The sequence below is a fragment of the Uloborus diversus genome, chromosome 5 (genome assembly GCF_026930045.1).
Source record: "Uloborus diversus isolate 005 chromosome 5, Udiv.v.3.1, whole genome shotgun sequence".
In the NCBI taxonomy this organism is placed as follows: domain Eukaryota; kingdom Metazoa; phylum Arthropoda; class Arachnida; order Araneae; family Uloboridae; genus Uloborus; species Uloborus diversus.
In genome coordinates, this window is record NC_072735.1 from 180,416,439 (window position 1) to 180,439,935 (window position 23,497).

The window sequence follows — 23,497 nt, forward strand, 5'->3', positions numbered from 1 at the left end:
AGAGATTTAACCGCACAATCCTGAATAATCTCTCACTTATGGTTTCCAGAAATCAACAGGATTGGGACAAGAAGCTAGCTTTGTTCCTGCTGGCCTACCGCAGTGCTGTCCACGAGACTACCGGATATGCCCCATCTCAGATGCTCTTCGGATGAGAGCTTCGGCTACCATGTGATCTCGTCTTCGGTCGTCCTCCGGATGCGCCTTCATCGCCTGAGGAGTACATCCAGGATCTCCAGGCCCGGTTGGAAGACGTTCATAACTTCGCACGAGAGCGAATCAACATCGCGGCGGAGAAGATGAAGACCCGATACGACACAAGGTCTACTGGACATGAATTCAACGAAGGCGACAAGGTTTGGTTATGGAATCCCATCCGACGGAAAGGTCTGTCACCCAAATTGCAGTCGCATTGGGATGGACCCTACAAAGTCCTTAACCGACTAAATGACGTCGTAGTGAGGATCCAAAAATCACCTAATGCAAAACCTAGGGTTGTACATTATGATCGGTTAGCCCCATACTATGGCCATAGTTCATGAGTATTACGTAAACAACCATGGTTGATAACATAAAAGTTGTAGATAATTTTTGCTTTTAATGTTTAGTAATATTTCTTGTTATTATTGTGTTTTCTGTATCTGTTAGTTATTAATTAATGTGTATATTTGTAAACTTGTGATAGAAGTTTGGCACCCTTTCTGGGGATTGTACTGCCCGGGACGTGCAGTCCTTAGGAAGGGGGCAATGTTACAAATTCTGTAAATAGTAATTATTGTAGGAACGTAACCTGTAAATAGTTTCCCGTAATGAATATACAACCCCTTTTTCATTCGGCTAAAGTATACGACCCCTATTTTCTTTCTTTTCATTGATAACGGTCTACTACTTTACAGAAGCGTGTGGAATATTTGAGAAATTTCTTTTCGGTGTATTTAAGCCGTTAGCGATGGATAAACAGTTTAGTTTCGATTGATATTTCGAACTGAGAAGATTTTTGCTCTGTTTATAGCGAGGCATTTCGCTGTGTTGTTTTCGTATTTGGAAGTAAATACGTGTGTAAACGTTGAGTTTACGGTGTTGTGTGATAATTGCTTAATTGCTGATGAATAATTTAGCAGTTGTTGAAGATCTTTCCTGTACATAGTGTAAATAAATTTCCTGTGTTTTTATCAAGAACTGTGTTTTCATTTCAAGAAAGTGGAAGTCGCACCGAATCCGTTACAATATGTTTAAATTTATTAAGGGAAGTTGCAACCTATTAAATGTTCATATTTTGGCTATTGGATATTGTTAATTGACCCTCAAAACTAAAAAATTCACCATCGCCGATTTTTAAAACACCGTGGTTGATTTTTAATGAATTTTTAAATATCCACGCGCAAAAGTGCGCGCTTCTGAAACGTCACGAGCCTACGTCACAGGGCGCGAATGAGCAGCCTTCCGCCGAAGATCCCTTGTTTTCGCTAGGGACATTTTGAGCGCGCTGATATTTTTATTTTTTAGAGCACACTATGGAGGCCGGATTCGTTAAAGCACAATCTAAATAATCTTTCTCAAGTAACACCAATGAGATATTCGAATATTTTCGAGAGGATTAGAGGTTTAATGTTCCAGAAACGCGAGGAGTTAAATGCGAGGAGAAAGACTTTTACGTTTCGTCTTCGAAGTCGAATGCGTGACCTTCGCTTCTCCCCTATCGGAAGAGGGGATGACGTCACTTCCTATGCCATTTGACGTCACAAGAGCTTGAACTTTAAAAATTAATTTAAAAAAAACTACTTATCGTATCGCAAAATTTTTTTCACCTATGATGTTCATACATGTTACTGTATCATATAAAAATAAAATTGAAAAATCGAAAACTTCCATATTGAATGAATGTTAGGTGTAGTGACCACATTGGAAAAAGCAAATGACGGTGCTTGAACTTTTTTACTTTGATGGAAGCTCTCTCTCTCTGGTACATCATTACGGTCAGACAAGTCTGGCACATGTAGAATGATTGGGTTACTAATTGATGTGTTATTTCAATTTACTTTTTCTTTCCGAAAAAAAAAAATCATTATCCTCTTTCATGGGATTCATTCTCTCTCGCCTGAAAAACTACTGCAGAATATTTTTGTCTATACCTTTCTGTCTGTTACATTCAGTTTTAGAAAAGATTCTTGGATGCATTATTCAGTCATAGATCAGTAAGTTCTTCAGTATAATTTATGTAAACGACCCCTTATTTCTATCTCCAAAACAAATTTGTATTTAATGATGGACTAGCGACTAGCTATTTAATCTCTAAGTCGATCTCCGAATTCGCTGATTTCAGAAACGACGCTTGGTTTATAAGTGTGTTAGAATGAGTTCTGAATTTACCTGCACAAATTTGTCTTGCAGTTTTTTACTATATTCTTCCTATATTTTCACTCTTAAGTGACAACTCTATAAGCCCCCCCCCCCCCCCTCAGTTAACGCATTTGGCTCTGAACCAAAAGGTCCGGAGTTCTAATTCCGTTGTTGTATTCGTTGTCTTGAAAAATGATAAGTGGAAGTCAGGGTTTAATATCGAACTAGCCACCTTCGGCGGCCGCCTAGATCTCACCGCCTACAGCGCGCTGGTATACATTAGTGCCGGATCGTTAAAAAAGTAGATCCGCGAATCCGGATCCGGATCATTGATGTCAAGATCCGCGGATACGGATACGGACCTCATTTTTTTTTTACCCAAATCAACTACTCAAGTGTAAAAGTTGCTAGGGAAGGTATTCTCGTCAGGGTAATGGCACTGTTTCTTCAAAGAATGTCTTCTACGGCGAAAATATAAACAAGACTGATTTACTCTTTAAAGAAATCTCCGTGTAAATTGAGGGAGAGTTGGAAGGAATGGGTCAGCTTTGCAGTAATGCTTAGATCGAATGTGAAAAATTATTTTTAGCTTGCTCGTTAGATGTAGGATACAGGATCAAGAGTGTAAAGCTGCTTCTGGACATGCTAGAAATAATTTTTCGCATTTTATTTCAGCATAAATGCAGCGCTGACCCATTCAAACCAACTTACCCCGACCGACGAAATAACAGAGCCAGGAACACCTTTACAATCAGTAAATAGAGAATTTAGTATCACTTATTTTGAAGGATGCCGAGAAAAACCAATATGAAGAATAACACAACCCCTCCCCCCCCCAAATACATAACAAAAACCAATATTAAATTAAAAATTAAAAAAAAAAATATGTCCCCGAGGGCCGACCTCGTATGAAGATGAATTTTGCGGGTCAGAACACACATTGTTAACAAATATGAACTGACAGAAAATAGAAATTTTAAATCATTGAGCTTTTTCGTCTTGTTTTCCGACTATGAAATCGCTACCAATCACGCGTATAAAGGCTTAGAATTGCATTCAGAATTTTCTTAACAAGATTATAGCTCCTATTGTATAGAACTTGGAAGTTCCACATGAATGTAAAACGCAGAAAACTTCGTTCTTTCAATTAGCTCCAATATTTTCAACGTACGGGTAAGTTTTTACTCCCATAATTCTGAGAAAGCTTAAGTCGGCTTTTAATTGTCTCCGGCTCTCCGGTAATTAAAGTTCTGCAAAAACGAGGCTAATCTAAGCACACTTTTGATCAAGTCATCTTTTGAACGAAAAAATGGAACTATCAAAATCGGTTTATCTGTTTAGGAGCTACGATGCCACAAATAGAAACACATATACACATTTTTAAAACTTATTATACCCTTCCTTTTTGTGACGGGGGGTACAAATTGGTCTCGGAAATGATACCTTATAATTTAAATAGGGAATAAAACCTAATTGAAACGGAATTTAATAGTCTTTTATTCAAATATTCAAGAATTTTTAGAATAGCAAAGATGCTTTTAAGATCGGTCAAAAAAGTAACAGATACGGATACGGATACAGGTCTTTATTTTCCCTCGGATATCCGCGGATACGGATATCCGGAACATCAGTAGTATACACCTCCGTTCCTCCGAAGAACTGAAGAACTCCGGCGGTGTACTTAAGGGGCTTCGCCCCCTTCGTGCGGCCTGAGGCGGCGAAGGAACGCGTTTTACCGCCTGCTGCGGAACATTAATAACCAGCACAGGGATAACCATCGCCCCCCCCCTCCCGCTTTCCCAAGGGAGAGAAATACCTCAAAAATATCTAATAGAAAAGGACAATTGAGTTTTCAGAACTTATTTTATAGTCGTAATTCCGTCTTATATATAAAAACAGCACATAAAATAGAAAACAAGTCCAAGAGCTTAGCTGAGCTCTCATACAAAATAAACCCCGGTAAAGCAGGTGTTGTAACACTTTATACAACTCTCATCAAGTTGTCTGATATCAAATTTTCTGGCTCTCTCGCATTCAATATGCGAATTGTGGGCAACCACCTTGACCAGGAAACAACACAAATAGTGGAAAAGGAAAAAAAAAAAAGTATCTGTCAATCGAAAGAGCATATTGAGATATGTTTTTCGACGCGTAAATTATTTATTGCGAAATGACGTCTTAAAGTCTTCCGAAATTTTGATAAACGTCACTAAATTTCAACATTTGGCGAGAAAATGGAAGTTACCTCGCGACTTCATCATCTGCATGTAACAGGCATCCATCTGCAAAACGTGTGAAAGGTGTCATCCATTTCTCACCGAAACTCGCTAAATTTGACAAAAAAAAAAATTTCCATTTTTTTCACAACTTTATACTTTTTGAGAAACTTGATCGTGAAACGATGATTTAGATTATTAGTCATAGTTATCGTTTCGATTAATATCGGAAGTCCAGTACCGTGGCCGAGCAACAAGACATTCGAAACTGTCACGCTCTGGTTGTACTGCCTCCTTTCCCGAGTTCGTTGCTCCAGAAGCATTCGATTGAGGTGTGTTCTGTGAGTCATACCCAGTCAGTGCAGCAGACGCATATTTACCGCAACAAGTGCCGTTTAAATTGCTGGTTTACTTAGTTTTTGTGGTTGAATATTCTTATAAAGGTAAGATTTTTCCTAGCATAATCTATTGGTTTTTAATACAGAAGGTTCTTTAAAATGTTTGGAATGTATTTGAAATCGAAAGAACTGACCTAAATATCGCTTTATAAAAATTAAAATATTGCTACTAACTGTTCTTCCATTCGTAATTTTTTAAACGATTCTAATATATTCAGTAAATTACCGCCCATTAGCCAGGGAAGTGACTGAGCTGGCGGTGTATTTCACGTATTTCTGCTTTAGCCCTGGCTACTGGGCGGTAATTTACTGAATATACCTTGCCTCGCGTTCAATCTTCGAGTTGAACCGAACCATTGCTTCGATCACTCGTCTGGTCTGCCCTAATTCTATATTAGCTACCAGTTTGTTTGGCACTCTTGGTTTCCTTAAGAGGTTTTCCATCTCCAGCTTAGTCACTTTCCTATGCCGAGTTGTTGAGTGCTAATAAGCACGAAACTGCAGTCCTCGGCTGGAAATGACTGAGCTGGCGGTGTATTTCACGGATTCTAATATGTTTTTTTTTCGGAATAATTATCTAGTTACAGAGATTTATCGTGGTGTACAATCACATCAATGTCTCTCTTTAAAGAATCACGTTTTAGCCATGGGCGCCCATATGCAAAGTTGCAGGGGGGGGGGGGCTCAAATATTTTCCCCGTGGTTTAGCAGAATATTTTCCTCATGGAAACCCATTTCAGGACAGATTCGAGTCATTAAAATTTGACATTTTTAATAATTTATTCATTTCTGGATGGAGAAGAAATGTTTTTACATTTTTGCAAAGAAAAAAGTACTGAAAGTAAGGAAGTTCTAATTTTAAAGGGGGGCTTGAGCCCCCCTTGCCCCCCTATATGGACGCCCTTGGTTTTAGCTATGCTTTCTTCAAACAATCAGTGTCAGATTTTGACTTTGAGGGGCCTGTAAGAAAACTTTCGAAATCTCCGCGAAATTTTGCATTGTAATGCTGCAAATTTATTCATTGAAATACATGTACATAAAATACTTTTAAAAAAATGTAACATTGTTAATATGAGCAAAGAGAAAAAAAATGTTGATCTTCATCGATGAATAATGAAATGAGATGTTGCAGATATGTTCATGTTTGATGACAAGTTCGTACCAAATTGTGGATTTATAAACTATCGCAGTATAAAAACTGCTTTTAATGGTAGGATTTGGGGCCGCTAAACAGTAAGCGCTTTGGGCAAGTGCCCCAGTTGCCCTAGAGAAAACCAAGGCCTACAAACAGTGATGACTCGACAATGTATGTTCTCATTTATTCGCACCATTAGAATCTGTATGGTACAGTGCAGGTTTTCTTTCTGAATTGGAGTTTTCGATTGAAAAATAAAATTTTAATGGATTCCAGGATCGATCATTGAAACTTCGTGCCTTTCTCCTGTTAAAGTTATTCAAATGTGTAGCTGGTTTATTTTAGAAAGTGCACATTAGACAGTATTGATTTTACATTCCTTGGAAATTGACAGTCTGATGGTAATTTTATTTCTGGAGTCAATTACATTCTTCCCACCCTGAACTTCTTTCTGCTTCGAAACGGGATTTCGAACGAAAAAACCAATAACGCTTTGGAATCAGGGTCGAAATTAAAATGGAAGTAGAAATTGGCGCACCGCTCCTTACGCCTATCTTAAATTCCTCCCCGTCTTAAGGAATACATTTGATAACGTCGAAGTTCCAGACAATATTTTCCGACTGTACCTAATATTCAAATGAAGTGACGATAGGAATAAAGAGCTATAATTTGCGTTCCTTTACTTTTACTTCTGAAAAGAAAACCATAATGATTCAAACCGATCAGTACCATTATAAACAGTTACCTAGGGTAACGACCCCAGTAATAGGCACTTTAAGTTTGTCCTTAAACTTACCTCTGTTTTCATTACTTAGAAAAGAAATATTCACTTGCAAATATTTTTGTATTAAAGAATGCACATCTATGCTTGTATTCAGTTCACTAAAATCAAAAATATTTGAATTGATATTTTTATAAAAATATATAAGTATAAAGTTACCAAAATCACCAGTAATTGGCACCTGATACCCCAGTGTATGACACCTTGTGATCCAGTAATTGGCACATGTTAATAAAACTGGAAAATCACTTTATTTTTCACTTTTAGATTGCATACAAATTTTATCATCATAAGAAACATAACTAATGTTAATTTTAAGTAGGTAATTTTTCATAAATTAATGCTGAATCACACACATTGACGTTGGAAAAGTATTTTAGAGAAAAGAAAATAAATTTGGAATGTTGCATGGAAAAAATATCGACATTATTGCTGTTTTATTGGTCGGTATGCAGTTTTGATTTTACGAATTATAGCTGTTTCCACAGAAAAAGGAACATTGAGCCGATGATTCTAAGGGACCATAAAAAATAAACCGATTCTCTACAGTAAGCATTTCTGACTGATGACCAAACATATTTGTTTTTTATTGATTCTCTTAAAAATTTAACAGTATATTCTGTAGGATTCAAATCAATAGTAGAACCTATGTAATATAGTTGCTGCAAAAGTATCATAAATTAAACTAGTGACATATTGCACAACGCATTAGTGTTTATAGGCACATGTGCCAATGACTGGAGACTAGCAAAACTGAAGCACCACTAAATGGCATCCATCATTTCAGAAATCCAAAAAGGGACAAAAAAATATTTATATCCACTCAAAGTAACACCTTTCAACTAAACAAAACTTTCGACAACGAAAATTTAAAATATATTTTAAGTCAGATTTTAATGGATTGATCCACATGCTTCCCTCAAGCCAGAGAAGAAGCTTTTACGACAAAAATGGCTGATTCGACACAAGCCACAATTGTTTCTCTTTCCTATGCACTGCTACCATTTAGTAACATGAATTAAAGTTATAATCCTTAAAATAAATGTACATTCAGCTGATATATACCTTCTACATTAAAAAGATTGGATACGAATCTTATTTTAGGACATTTTCGTTAATTTAATCGCATTAATATAATCAATAAATAATCACAAACCATGTGTACCGAATTTGTAAAAAAAAACAAACTGATGTGTGCATCACATGACTTCCTTTTACTCCAATTTAATGTCATTTTCCCATTATTGGCAATTTAAATGTGATTCAATAGTTTACTCTCTAAATATCACCAACAGTGGCCAAATTAAAAACAGATTTAAGAAAAAACGCCAAATTTGTCGCCAAGTTGGCGACAAAACATGGCGACCAAAAGACTGGCGATATATCGCCAAGTGTCCGCCAAATTGTAACACCACTTGAGTTTACATCTAAATTAACAATGATTCCCCCCCCCCCGAATAGGGGCAAAAGATCCCTTTAGAAACACCCGAATGCGACCAAAAGGAGAGATGCACAACTAGACCCCACTAGGACCCTACGTACCAAATTTCAACTTTCTAGGATATACCGTCCTTGAGTTATTCGACACACATACATACAGACGTCACGAGAAAACTCGTTGTAATTAACTCGGGGATCGTCAGAATGGATATTTCGGGTGTCTGTACGTTCCTAGGCATATATCCACGTGTGGTTGGGTTGAAAAAAAAACTCAACATTCATTCGGGGGTGAGCAAAATGGAAATGAAGGTCGATTTTTGAGTGAAAATTTTTTTGCGAATGCAATACTTCCTTTTTTGTAAAAGGAAGTAAAAATGTATCGCATGAGTTGATAAAGTGCCATATGGAACGAAATATATTTTTTTCTTTTTGGAGGGGGGAGGGATCTCTAATTTTCAAAACACGTAACTATAGCTTGCCGCAGACGTTGTTGTTAAAGTTATGCGTTGAAATAATTTTGACGGAAGAGAATATACATTTCTCTTATTCCTTGGAAGAAAATTAATTGCACATTTCGCACACCCTTTAAACTAAATTTTAATTTACAGAACGAAGAAAATTGTAGGTTTTTCCAGCTGTGACTCTTGTTTAAAAAAGCTATAATCAGTCAAACGCGCATTCAAGGTTCCGTCTCTTTATTTCTTTTTTATTTTTTCCTTCTTCGCAATTTCAAGCCAAAATTTTGATGTTTCAAAATACGTTTTTCTCTTGCGGGGAAATGCACTGTCGTAATGTCCGGCAAGGACATGGCATGTATTTATCTATCAGTAATTAACCTCGGAAATAACGATAATTGGATGCCTATTGCGTAACTTCTGCAGATTGCCACGAACTGGCATTGAACTTGAAATCAGCAAGTTGAAACTTTGCTCTTTCGTTAGTGGCTTGATGGGCATTAAACTGAAAAACGGCCACCTTGACCCGCACGTGACAGCTAATGTCTTTAATTGAAATTAATAATTTAAAAAGATTATGAGCAAAATTTTGTAACTTAAGAAATTATAAACGTCTGTCTGATCAGAGCCACCCCAAACTTGAACATGTGAGGGCGGGAAGTTCTCAATTTACCGAATGAAATTCCGGATTTTATTAAATCTTTATTATTATTACTAATAATAAAGCTGAAAGTCTCTCTGTCCGAATCTCTCTCTCTCTCTCTATCTCTTTCTTTCTGTCAGGATCTCACTCTGTCCGGATCGCTGTCTGTCAGGATCTCTGTGACGCGCATAGCGCCTAGACCGTTCGGCCGATTTTCATGAAATTTGGCAAAGTTAGTTGGTAGCATGGGGGTGTACACCTCGAAGCGATTTTTCGAAAATTCGATTTTTTTTCTTTATCTATTCCAATTTTAAGAACAAAATTATCATAAGATGGACGAGTAAATTACGAAATTATCATAACGTGGAACCGTAACATGGACACAAGCCAATTGGCGTGATACGAAATTATCATAACGTGGAACCGTAACATGGGTACAAGCCAATTGGCGAGAAAATTCACCATACATTATTTGTAAATGCACAAGCAAACCAAAAGACCTTTTAATTTTTCTATTACGGGCAAAGCCGTGCGGGTACCACTAGTGATAAAAGAAAAGCATAAACATACTTATTTCTGATAAAAACGGACATTGGGCATCATTAAAACAAATAATTAAAAAAAAAAAACGTCGAAATGTTGCAATACGGTCCCCAAATTTGCCGAACAAAGAAATTTTTGGGAAGTCACAGTGACCTCCAGTGTTCTTCCATCGGAGCGCTTCTACGTGTGATTACTTTGAAAACATTTTGCTCATTACTTTTTAAGAGTTAGTACATTTTGTGAAATATATTAGCTATCCCGTTCAAAACAAAATGGCTGTTTTCCGTGGAATAGCTCTAATGCTACGGAGAATTTCTTAGCCTTAGTATAACTTTAAATACGCAGACTGATGGCAAAACAGTGAACCAGATATTACCCTTTTTGAGTTACATCTGACCCCCGCCAAAGATTAAAAAATGAAAGCGTTTAGATACATATTAAATTTCAATATTTAATCAAAAATTTTATCGGTCCATATTGTTTGCACATTAAAAATAATGTTTTTCTACAGTCCGCCTTTTAGTGCGGACGAAGAAACAATTAAATCGGACTTTCACCGGGAAATACTTAAGGGATTACAGTATCTCAAAAATGATGAAACGATCAAAAAAATTTTTATTGCTTATTTCAAAACTAAAAACCATTCTGAACACAGAGGAAAAGTTTCATTGCTTTAGTCCAAATATTTAAAAAGTTATGAGTGGTTTTAGGTCATGCTCGCTATGTGTTCTTTTGCAAAAGGAAAACTTTAAATTGCTTTTTCTCGATGATGTTTTTTTTTTTTTGTGTTTTCATGTCATTAGAATCCTTAAGGAATTTTTTCTATTAAAGATACAGCTCTAAAGTATAATACTTTTTGCAATTGGGATAACATATTTGACAAAACTGTGCATTGGATGAACATTTTATAAATTACTCAAGTGTTTAGAGCATAATAAACCTTTAAAAGCCAAATTAAAAAAAAAAAAAAATTGATTTTTTACATAATTAATCACAGAAAATTTTCTAATAAACTCATAAGGAAATGAATGCACAGATTTTTAGAGATGATTATAGTGATCGTTTAGCAAAAAAAAGTTTTTAAATTAGTGCAACAATAAAAAAGCCTTAGGGATTTTAAAAAAATTAAAGTTTCCTCACTTTTTTGAATTTTTTTAAAAAATAGGCAATATTTTTAAATTTTGAAAATAAATTATTGATTACGAAATAAGTATGCATGTTATGGTTTCAAAGAAATATAAAATTTCTTTAAATTAAAAAAAAATGTTTGAAAGGTGCTGTGACCCCTGTGACCTCTGCCGTGCTATATAAACACCAAGCGGTGTTTGTTTGCAGGTGAGCTTAAAATGAGAAATTGCTGGTAAAGAGCAATGTTAAAAAAGAAAAAAAAAAAACCCCAGAAAAGTTTGGAAGAACTGAATAGCTGCCGCAAACATATACGCCCTGCTGATTTTTGTTGCTTCGAACAACTCGACCACCGTTGCCATGGCAGCGCTTTTCCAATAGATTAGAATAAATGAATAAGGACGCTTTCAGATTTGTATTAGATTGCAACCATCTTAGACGAACATTTTTTTAAAGATAGATTTCCAAGTTAAATCTTATCTGCCGTATTTATATTTTTGTTTATATTATAACCCTGTTAACATTATAAAAACTGCGTATTCATTTTCCTTTGACCCTTACATTAATTTGCAAAAATTTGAATTAAAAAAAACACACCTAAAATTCAATGAACAAATGTAATGGACCATAATAGAAACTCTAGTTGATATTGGAGTGGGAAATACAGGGGTGCCCCTCCCCCTGAGAGCAAGGGCACATTCGCCCCTCTTCATATCGCGAAGACTCCTCCCAAGCAAGAGCTCCCCTCCCCCAAAAGAGTGAAAATTACCCCTCAAAACACCCCCGCCCCCCTAAAAATTTCAATGGCGCACAGTCTGCGCCATGCCCCCCCCCCTCCCCGTAGGTGCCCACCCCTGGGAAATATTTCGTAATAGTAGCACTTTGAGCAAGGAAATACAGATTTTAAATGTGCCCTTACTGGCCCACAGTTTAAATGTAAATTTTCATTAACATGCTTTTATTAGCTTCACCTGTATGTATGTATGTATGTATGTATGTACTATTTATTTTGTAACGGAATCTTGCAGCTCAAATTTCGCCCACTTCCTGCAATCGGATTCTTTTGAAATTTGGCACGCGACCTCAGACCCGATGTCAATGCAATATTCTATAATCAAATTAATTAATTAACTCTTAATTGTTAGTATCCTCCAATTTCAATCAATATTTTGGCATAAATCCAACAATGTGAAAAAGGAAAATTTTTTAAAGATACATTAAAAAATGCTCGCAAAAATTATTTTAAAATTTCTACAAAAACCTTCAATTTTTCTGCATCAGACAAAATTTATTCCAATGTTCCAAGGTACTTAGAACATGAAACATAATTGTTTTTAACTAATTTCATGCCAAAATTTAGGTGAGCCTTTAATTGGAAATTCATTGCTGATCAGACCATTGTTAAACAAAACTTTTATTCAAATGCATCTCAAATTTTCAAAGTAATGTAGATATGATTTCCGCACACATACATCGATGACTGAGATGGATTAGCTGGATTAGACAATTACCTCCCCCCCCCGGCAATTTATCAGCGAAGTTGAATGTTTTTAGAGCTCGGCTATTACACTTTAAGGGGTACAGTTGCTCCTTTTGGAGTTCGAGAGACCACGTTTCGAATGCCACTCGAGACCTTTAGTCGCTTTTTTTTGGGCAAATTTCATGAATATAAAAGATTTTGAACTATGTTGAAATGAATATTTTTTCGTAAAACAAGTTAAACTAAAAAGAAGAAAATAAAATGCTTTCGTAGCAAAATGAACTAAAAGTGAAAAATAATCTTTGGATGATAATAGTTGACCAATCACTTAATTTTAATGTAATACAAAAAAGCGTGGGGGGGGGGGCTACTTATCAGTTGTCTTGAATTTCTTCCATTTGTTGTCCAAGCAAAAATGTAAATAGACAGCACCCCACGCTTTTTTTGTATTACCTTAAAATAAAGTGATTGGTCAACAACTACTATCATCCAAAGATTATTTTTCACTTTTTAGTTCATTCTGCTACGAAAGCGTGTTTTTTTTTTTTTTTAGTTTTTTAAACTATTATTTCATTTTTATACTTCATTTACTTATATTAATTTCCACAACCGTGATTAAAAGTTATACTACATGCTGCTCTATTCGACCTTCCAGGTAGGTGACCATGGCAGAGGACCCCAGCCCCCAGTCGTGTGACACTTTCGTCGTCCTGCCCCCCGGCACTGCCCTGGGGTGCGTCGTCTTCGGCAAAAATTCTGACAGACCCAAGGGGGAGGTGCAAGAGGTGGTCTACTTCCCGGCCGAGGATCACTCTCCAGGCTCCAAAACTCAGGTGAGTGTTTGTAAATGGGCTCGTTTCCTAAAATTTAAAAGTATTCTTTTCTGAAAAAGCATGCTTAAAAATATAGGATCTAAGCATTTTTTAAATAATTTGTTCAAGTTTAACGTTTTTAAAAAATTGCTTAAATCGTTGCGTTTTTATTGTTTACGCTTCTGCCGACGATATCACAAGTGATGAAATGCCATTCAGTGTTGCCATTCACAGTGCAAAATATTTAATTCGCATCTTTACTCACGTGTATTGGCAACGATAGGGTTGATAGCAAGCGTAGAGCGCAATTTTAATTCGCGCTTCTTGATTATCATAACGTGGAAGCGTGGTAGAAAGATGCGCCACAAAGAGCATCATTTGTGACGTCATCAAGACCACGCCTTGTTTTCAAAATCGAACATTTTAAAAAATTGATTAAAAAATAACTGTTGGGGAAAATGAAAGTATTTTCTGGGTCCATGTTATTTTTTTTACTCATTCTGTCAATTTCAGTGACTAAAAGAGTACTTTTGATTGAAGGAAACAACCCTATTGTAATCCATTTATCAAACTTTCTAAACAGATTGTTTTTTTTTTTTTTTTTTTTTTTTTTTTTTTTTGCCAGTTCTTACTATAAGCTCACAATATCCGTAACCTTGTTCAAATCTTACAACTCAATTTTCACCCCCACTTCCTGTGATCGGATTCTTCTGAAATTTCGAATGCGACCTCAGACTTGATGACAATGCAATGCTCTGCAATCAAATTAATTAATGAACTATTAATTATTGGTTTATTCCAATTTTTGTATAGATCTTCTAATATGAGGACGAGAAGGTGCTCGCACAAATTGGAATAAAATTTCTAAGGAAACCCCTGATTTTTTTTTTTTTTTTTTTTGCATCAGATAAAATTTGTTCCAATCATTTCAAGGTAATTAGAGCGTGAATTATAGTTGTTTTCAACTAGTTTCATGCTAAGATGTAGATTAGCCTTCAGTTGGAAATTTTTTGCTAATCAATGCTTTTTTTTTTTAATGTATCAAAATTTTGAAGCAATACTAGCTGCGTCGCCCGGCTTTGCACGGTCTGCCACGAAAATAAAAGTTTTGTCAAGTGACTTGTGTTCAACAATCAGACTTGGAAAAAAAAAATCAATGAAATTTTGCGCAGATTGCGGAAAAATAACCTAAAAGGAAACATTTTAAATCCCCCGATTACAGGAAAAGCTCCAAAACAAAAGCCAGAATTTTATTTGTTCATATTCGAGGGAAAAAAATAGCACTGAATAATAATTTGAATGGAGGAAAGTCTTCGAAAAATATTGATTTCATGTCAAAATCTAAGGGTCATAATTAATATAGTTTTTAATTGATATCTCCGCTAATTATTATCGGAGGATTATGTTAAATAGCCAAAAGCCAACCATAAAGACAGGAAAAATACGAGTCCATCGATACCTGGCTCGATGATCAATCACTATCGTTCGTTAGAAGAAACTCGGACATAGATACATAGGTACACATACGCTCAGTTTTTAATTATACTAGCTGTACCCGACGCGCGTTGCTACGCCAACAAAAAAATACATCATTATACTGATTTTCATGACAATCGGTTGAACGGGGCAGAAGTTGCTACTCTGCAGTGCCACCTGGTGGCGAGTGGCTTCAATGAGCATATTATGCACCTTCTCCGTGGAAAAATACATATATATAGCAATTTTCATAATAATCGGTCCAGGTATCAAGTGAAGCCGTGACTATACTCAAATTTTGTACTCACGCAGTTTGCAAGATCAATCCATCGCTAAAAATATCAAATAGAAAAAGTTTTAAATCCCCCCGTTGCATGAAAAGCCATAAAACAATAAAGAAAGAATTTATTTGTTCAAACTCAAGAAAAATGGCAACAGCTAACTTCTTATCAATGAGATCTTTCACGCGAATTAATTTCTGCAGCCGATCATTTTATTCGTATTTATCCAATGGATTGTGACTTAAATTGGAATAAAAAAAGATCGGATTTTTTTCAAACTGGTCTATAAACATTCCCAGTACCAAAAATAACAAACGATGAAAGTTTCAGCCAAATCTGCCGGGTAGTTTTTGAGTTCATGGATGACATACAGACAAACATTCATTTTTATGTATATAGAAGATAAGATTCATGTGGTTTCGGTACACGGAGCAAACGTGACTTAAATAGGAATTGACTTAAAAATCTATTTTATACTTGTTACTTGTTTCTTCTGCGCTCAAAATGTAGGAGAAAGTATTGGATTAGTGGAGATTTTGGTCTGTTTTCTCCGCAGTGCACCTACATCTCGGTGGAGCAGGCCGAGCACACTAGGGCGGTCATCCTGAGCAAGCCCTCGTGGATGTGGGGCGCAGAGATGGGGGCCAACGACGCCGGCGTCTGCATCGGGAACGAAGCCGTCTGGACGAAACTCAACGGACCCGAGGACGCAGAGGAGAGGCTCTTGGGCATGGACCTGGTCAGGTGAGGATATGCCGTAAATGATTTCAAACTTAATTTCAATATACAAATACAAAAGTGACGACCAGCAACAGGCTCTGGGCCCAGCTAGACTGGTCCTAGTCAATTTACAATCCCCACTGAAGATCAATGGCCCTCTTAAAACTGTCTACTCCCTTGCTCATTACCACCTCTCCCGGTAAGCTGTTCCTAGGTTCCACTACCCTGCTAAAAGAATAATTTTTCCTAACATCCGTGTTAGCCTGAGATTTAAACAGCTTAAAACAATGACCCCTTGTCCTGTTTTCAGTGCTAAACTTTAGCCCCGTAACATCTTTCGTTTTAATAAATTTAAACAACTGAATCATGTCCCCTAGGTCTCTTCTTTGCTCAAGACTGTACATTTTAAGCCTTCTAAGCCTGGAATCATAATCTAAGTGGGAAAGTCCACTTATTAGCCTTGTAGCCCGCCTTTGAACCCTTTCCAATACATTAATGTCTTTCTTATGATAAGGAGACCAAAACTGAACAGCATACTCCAAATGGGGTCTTACCAAACTTCTATATAAGGGCAGAAGAACTTCTTTAGATTTATTTGAAATAGATCTATTGATAAACCCAAGCATCTTTTTAAAAAAAACTTAAATATATTCATCTTAAATATATTTGACCCCCCCCCCCCCCTTTGTCATCTTCTTAACATCATTGAAGGTGGAGTACCATTGTAAACCTCGTTTTGTTGTAGAGTGTATGAATAACCACTTAGTATTTTCCATTCATTTTTTTTTCATTCTAAATGTTCTAAATATCGTAATCTGCCACCATTGTGAGATTACAATGGTTGCAAATTGCGACGGTTAATTTTAATATTTATCTAGAGAGCGAAACTTTCGTCGCCATAGTCACAAACCGTTTAGGTTAATTTTATTCATATTTTTTCCGGGCTTTAACTCAAGCAGGGTTTACATTAAAAAAAAAAGTTTTTTTTTGAGTAAAATTACTTTGATTCAACATAAAGGCGTCTAAGCGCGCTGCTTCATTTAAAGCAAGAAAATATGGTAAGAGAAACGTGAAGTTTTTTACAACTAAAAAAGGGTTTTCTGCATTGTAACGGTATTTTATGTTGAATAACACAGGCATTAAAAATAAAAAAAACTGTATAAATTTAATTTTTTTGTGTAGGAAGCGATAATTGTATAGTTAAGGAATGGTTTTAAACAGTTTAACAAACGTCCACAAGTGTCTGAAATAGTAGTTAATAAATAATGTTTATCTAAATGTCGTATGCAATCCCCTTTTCAAAACGCGAGAACGCGTTAAGTCGACTCCACCGAAAATGAGCTCTGTAAATGTCGTTCCTCTGCCAGTGCTGTGTCAATGCAGAGGAAACAACCCGACCTCGCTGTATCAAATGCGTCTTTTACCCTAAAGAACTATCGTGAAAATTACATCACTCCGAGCGCTTTTTACTTTCCCGTACTTAGTAAAGAAAACAGTATTGTATTCTAGAAAGTTGTCCTGCTCAGCTTTCAGCCTAAATTTATAGTTGAATCACCTCTGAAACAGTTTGAATCAGGTTTTTGGGACATGTATGCGCTACCAAAATATCCGTTCACTCTTTAGTTAATTTTGACGAGTTTTGTCGTGATGCCCGTGTGTGCGATTGTACCTCATTACCTCCGAAACGATTTTCTGAAAAAAGTTGAAATTTCGTGTACAGTACCTATACAACATCTAGTTGTGTTCCTCCTTTCTTAGTTGCAATAGTATGTTCCAAACAGACTTTTTACTTTTATTTATTGTTATTATATTTATTATATTACTGGTTGGTTGCTCAGAAATAGGCATTTATCTTACCTGCTACAGCAAAGGAATTAAGCGAATCAATACCACATTGCTAAAGAAGCATTCAAACCATAATTAAACTGTAAGAATGAAGGCTTTTACGACCGGTGCCAATGAATGATGATGTGAGATTCCGGCTGTTGTGCCATGGCCTGAGTGTTGTAACCCAAACGTTTTGACCGCATCTGCGGCGGTCATCTTCGGTGTTTACGTGGTCAAAGCGTCCAGGGAAGCAACTTCTTAGCAACTGATGCAGATTTCGAAGTGTTGTCAATATTTATGTGTGAAGAGCAAATTCTCCCTTCGTTTTGGACCAGGATTGACTGATGAACGTTCGTCCTTGTTTCTGGTTGGCTGAAACTTGAGCTCTCTTCATTCTGGTTGCGAATTGGCTGCTGGACGTCCGTCGCCGTTTCTGGTTGGTAAAAGTATCTCCCGGGATAAACCGTCTAAGTGCAGCATGCTCGAGTTTGCTGATCTTAATTCCTTCTTCCTTTTTGTTGAAATTGTTGGGATGTTTGAAAATTTTGATCGCTTCCATCTTAATCTGACGTAAAAGTGGGAAGTCCTTGAAAGTATTTTGGTTTCTTTTAATTTAATTTCATGGGTCCCATCATAAAAGTGTGTTCTTTTAGGGACAACAAGGACGAACGTTCATCAGCCAATCCTGACCCAAAACGAACTCTTCACACATAAATATTGACAACACTTTGAAATCTGCATCAGTTTCTAGGAAGTCGCTTCCCTGGAAGCTTCGACCACTTAAACACTGAAGATGACCGCCACAGATGTGGTCAAAACGTTTGGGGTAACAACACTCAGGCCACGACACAACAGCCCGGAATCCCACAACATCATCGTAATTAAACTGTTTAGTACCTGGACGACCGATCCTCGCTCGGCTTTAAAAGAATTATTTTTTGTCAAATTGTGTTTTTTTTAAGGTTCAATACTTTTCCAAATATACTTGAAAAGCTTCACGTTAACGAAATATTATGTACTCGACCTTCTTATAACACTAAAGTACCAAACAAAGAAGATTCTGAATGTAATTAAATCAACATTTTGCTTTAAATTATCTGTTACGTTTGTTTCCACTATACAATTTTCCTGTCATTAATTAAAATATTTTGACCTTAGTTTTGATACGGTGAAATCGATTTTTAACCGAATACTTCCTTTCATACTATGACGCGTTTCACGATTTTATCCCAATTTTGAATAAGTATTTCTAGTTTTTACGCCAGAAAATGCTACATACAGCATGATATCCATCAAAACTGATGATCCACAAACCATTCCAACAAATGATAACAACTGACTTAACAAAACATAAACAATCTCAAGACATAAGCTTCTTCGAAATAAAATTTAGATGCGTGATTCAAAAAACATGTTAAACTATTTGAAGTGTAAAAAGAAAATAAATAAATAAAATAAAATAAAATAGGATGGTCAAGCAATAGTTTCACTTAAAAAAGAAAAAAAGGCCTTACATCGACTTACAGAATGCTTTTGAATTTGTTTTCAGTCAAGTGTGATTGAAATGAGCCAAAGTGGCTAATATCAGCCAAGCCTGGCAACCCTAAGCATGTATAAAATTTTAAAGCGAGAAGAGACAAATTTTCATTGTTATGGTTGCAAATCGTCTGCCTGATGCGTCAACTCACAGTTTACTTCAAGGCTTAACCCAATTTGACTTTATATTAAAAAACTGTTTTTTGTAAAAAAAAATCGCGTTTTTAAAGAAAAAACACTGATGTAGATGAACTTAGAATGCAAAACTACAATCAAATCCAAAATTTCATCCAAATCGTTAGAGTCGTTTCCGAGATAAGAAATATATATATACCCACAAGAATTGCTCGTTTAATTAAACTGTTTATAATCCCCATGATACTGAAGTAGTCCTCTTTCCTCAGGCTGGGCCTTGAGCGATCTGGTTCTGCGAGGGAAGCCGTGGATGTGATCACCAACCTGTTGGAGGCCCACGGGCAAGGGGGCCCCTGTTCCGACCTCCACCCCGACCTCACCTACCACAACAGTTTCCTGATTGCAGACAACAAGGAGGCCTGGGTGCTGGAAACTGCTGGAAAGCTCTGGGCGGCCGAACATGTAACTAGTTAGTGTTTGCGATGTGGTCTCATTTAGTGCCGCCATAAGTGTGGCTGTTCACTGAGTTGCATTGTTTTTTTTTTTTTTTGTCTTCCCCTTTCCGTTCGTGTATCCAGTTCTCATTAAAATTCGTAGTTTTTTCTTCCAAGAACCAATGCATTTTTTACTTCCTTTTACAAAAAAGGAAGTATTGTGAGTAAAAATGACAACAACGTGTATAAAGTACAAATATAGTATAAAAGAGTTAAAAACTCAGCAAACAACTGTTTCGGCGCTGTCACATGCAAGCCCCTTCATCAGTGCTAAAAAGAACTAAAAGTCCACACAATGTAAACCGGACGATAAATTTTTTTTTAATTTGTACTTTATACACGTTGTTGTCATTTTTACTCATTCCATAGTACAAAGTTTTCGACTGCTTTTTTTCAAGGAAGTATTGTATTCGCGAAAAAATTTTCACTTAAAAATCGGCCTTAATTTCAATTTTGCTCGCCCGCGAATGAATATTGATTTTTTTTTTTTTTTTTCAACCCGACCACACGTGGATGCATGCCTAAGAACGTATAGACACCTGAAGAATCCATTTTGACGATCGCCGAGTTAATTACAACGAGTTTTATCGTGACGTCCGTATGTACGTATGTATGTACGTGTCTCGCAGAACTCCTAGAAACTTTAAAATATGGTACATAGACTCCAAGTGGGGTCTATTTGTGCACCTTCTCTTTTGGTTGCATTCGGATGTTCCAAAGGGGGTCTTTTACACCTTTTTGGGGTAAAATCATTGTTAATTTCAGTGTAAACTCAAGCGGTGCTATAATTTGGCAAACACTTGGCAATATATCGCTAAGTTTTGTCGCCAACTTGGCGACAAATTTTGCGTGTTTTTTTTATAATCTGGTTTTAATTTGGCCATATGTAGATAATTAACCATTGAATTACATTAAAACTGCCAATATTGCGAAAATTTATCTGTATAAAACGTTTTCCTTGCTTCGCAACAAACTTGGGGTGAAAATATTTAAAGTGTGTCTTTGCTCACTCTGAGGCACTATTATCTTTAAATTGGAGTAAAAGGAAGTCATGTGATGCACACATTAGCTCGTTTTAAATAACGGAATCATGTAGGTTTTTCAACTTGAAGTTGCTACCTGAAGTAAAAACTGCGAATAAATTCAGAAAGCAAAAAGAAAACTGTGAGAATTCCTCTTTTAAAAATCTACCTTGACTTAGCTTCTTATAAAATGTTTAATTTGTTTATCCCTTTATATTTGTCTTTAATTCTCTGCACATTCATCAGCCCATTCATTCGATATATCGCCAATAAACATCATCAGTTATTTAGTCGACTAAAATAGTGCATTTAATAGGGTCTTCTTCAGAATCGCTTCAAATAAGTACTTCGCTCTTTTGAAGAGCGAACGTAATGGCTTTCCAGCAGGAATTAGTAAATGGAGGGAGCAAAAGTTCCATCATTGGCTTAGCAAAAGCTGGGGCAAAAACTCTAAGTCACGTGATTCAGCAACGACGAATGGTTGACACGTTTTGCGTGAAACTAGCGAAAGAAAACTTGATTTCGTCCAATGATTTGCTTTCAAATCTGTCACGTGACTTGGAGTCTTGGCTTCACGAATGAGAATCTTCACTCCCTCCATTTTATCTCTTCCCCTTAGAAAATTAAGCTGTTACTTTTGGCATTGCATTACATTCCGTGTGATCCATAGACTAATAATAAGAATAGACCGAGCTATGGCAACCCTTTTGCTGCTCATAAACCAAACCATGTGACTGGTGGATATCCTAGCAACAGCGGACATTGATCGTAACAGACGATCCACGCCTGCAAGATAAAATAAATAGAATTGATGGAACACACGGAAGGATGATCTTTTATGGAGTCCGATTTGTAAATTTATTGTTCTAAGTTGTAAATATTTTGTTAATATAGTGAGTTTTTGGTTTAGATAGTATTGTACAGTTTCTTGATTCATATCAATAACTCTCCAAGCAATTAAAGAAGCAAGCGCCCAAAAAGAATTCGGCAAACGGTAAGATTTTTACCTAATTTCAATTTAAGATACCGATTAGTACATTTTTGCGTTATCGCAAAACGTTTACGCCATTACGTTCACGCCAACGCTGACGTATTGTGATCAAAAACTAATTACTAATGTCAAAATAATGCCTAACTAAAAGAAAAACAGTTCAATCTCTGCACCTGGAAAAAAAATTATAATGAAAACACATTACGTCTTAAACTACATGTCGAGTGCCAAACTATAGATAATGTTGCCGTCTAGCAACCACGCTGCCAAAGTTTTCGCCAAACCTCCCACCAGTCACATGATGTATCCATGGACCAATGTTTTCACCAGCAAGTCTCGGTCTACTCTTATTATTAGTTTATGGTGTGATCTGTTCAGTCATTTTTGAGGAATGAATTTAAATGGAAATTTAAACGTCGCGTCGAGGAATCTTTTTCCATCTGTTGTTTCCCCGATAAAGAGCTTTGAGATCTGTTACAGAAGAATATAATTTCTCGATTTTTCTCAGTTTAGGAGACGGTAATAGTTCCTGTTCCTATGATAATTTACCTCTGTGGGTTATTGCATTGTAAAATTGTAGTAAGACTTCTGAAATGAATGTCGTTCAGCACATTTTATATTTGCTTTCTGTTCCATGTGCACTGTTTCTGTTCAGGTGGCTGCAGGAATATCTCCAACTGTCTGAGCATCGGGACGAAGATGGACCTTATGAGTGGCGGACTGAAAGAGCATGCGCAGTCCAATGGACTCTGGGACCCCTCCCAAGGTGACCTCAATTTCGCCGATGCCTATGGAAAGCCCAACGAATGTGGATCGCAGAGGTTCATCCGCGGAAAAGAATTACTCGCCCAGCTGTCTGAATCAGGTTTAAAAAGAAAAGATCATTATATCAGAGCGCTGATTATCCGAACTCAAATTAACCGAACTGTCTAATTATCCGAACACCCCTCCCCTTCTTTTATAACTGAGCACGCAAAATCGAAAACATTCCCCTAGGGGGAACAAGGGCTTGGGAAAAGGAGGGAACTTGAGGTCAAGGCAACAGAATTCTAACAGCCAGATCCTGATGAGCTTTAAGTTACCACCTCAAGCTGAAAATAAGGTAAAACTGCAATTGTTTACTGAAAGTTCGATTATGACATCCAGTTTCCTTCTTATTAGGGGCCATCAATATGGAGCAGCGATAAATATGCTGGAAACTATTTTCCTCTCATTGTTGCTGAGAATACCTTCATGCTGGTAGCTTAAATTAATTTAGCTCACCAACTAGAGTCCGCTCCAGCTTGTTACCCAAGCTTTTCCCATCGCTTGACACAACGAGCCGCACCATAGTTGCGGACTCTCACTCGCATTATAAATTATTTTTTTGCTACCTGTGTGGAGGCAACCTCAGCTTCAATAAGAAGACATCTGCCTCCAGCTCGTTTCTGACTATTCTAGAGAGACTGGTGATCTCTAAAGAGAGTGAAAGTGCACTGTTTGGATGTCGAAATCGAGCTATTGGACATCCTGGGTAAAATTTGAAGAAAAATTGTACGCTCACGATATTGTCCAATCTGCCCAATCACTACTAAATGTGATTGAAACATAAATTTTCTTCATGAACAATGTCCGTTTCAGTCGTTTTTGTTTAGTTGGAAGCATTCC

At 36.7% G+C, this 23,497-nt stretch overlaps 1 protein-coding gene across 1 annotated transcript in view; it reads left to right on the forward strand.

The window, feature by feature from the left end:
* The window catches only part of LOC129222586 (secernin-3-like), an 88,472-nt gene that overhangs the window by 58,558 nt on the left and 6,417 nt on the right, over nt 1-23,497 (forward strand). Inside the window, exons 2-5 of the mRNA XM_054857100.1 lie at nt 13,216-13,389; nt 15,682-15,869; nt 19,613-19,812; nt 22,506-22,715. Of these exons, the coding sequence (XP_054713075.1) occupies nt 13,222-13,389; nt 15,682-15,869; nt 19,613-19,812; nt 22,506-22,715 (766 nt within the window). The 5' untranslated portion in view covers nt 13,216-13,221. The remainder of the gene's footprint in view (nt 1-13,215; nt 13,390-15,681; nt 15,870-19,612; nt 19,813-22,505; nt 22,716-23,497) is intronic.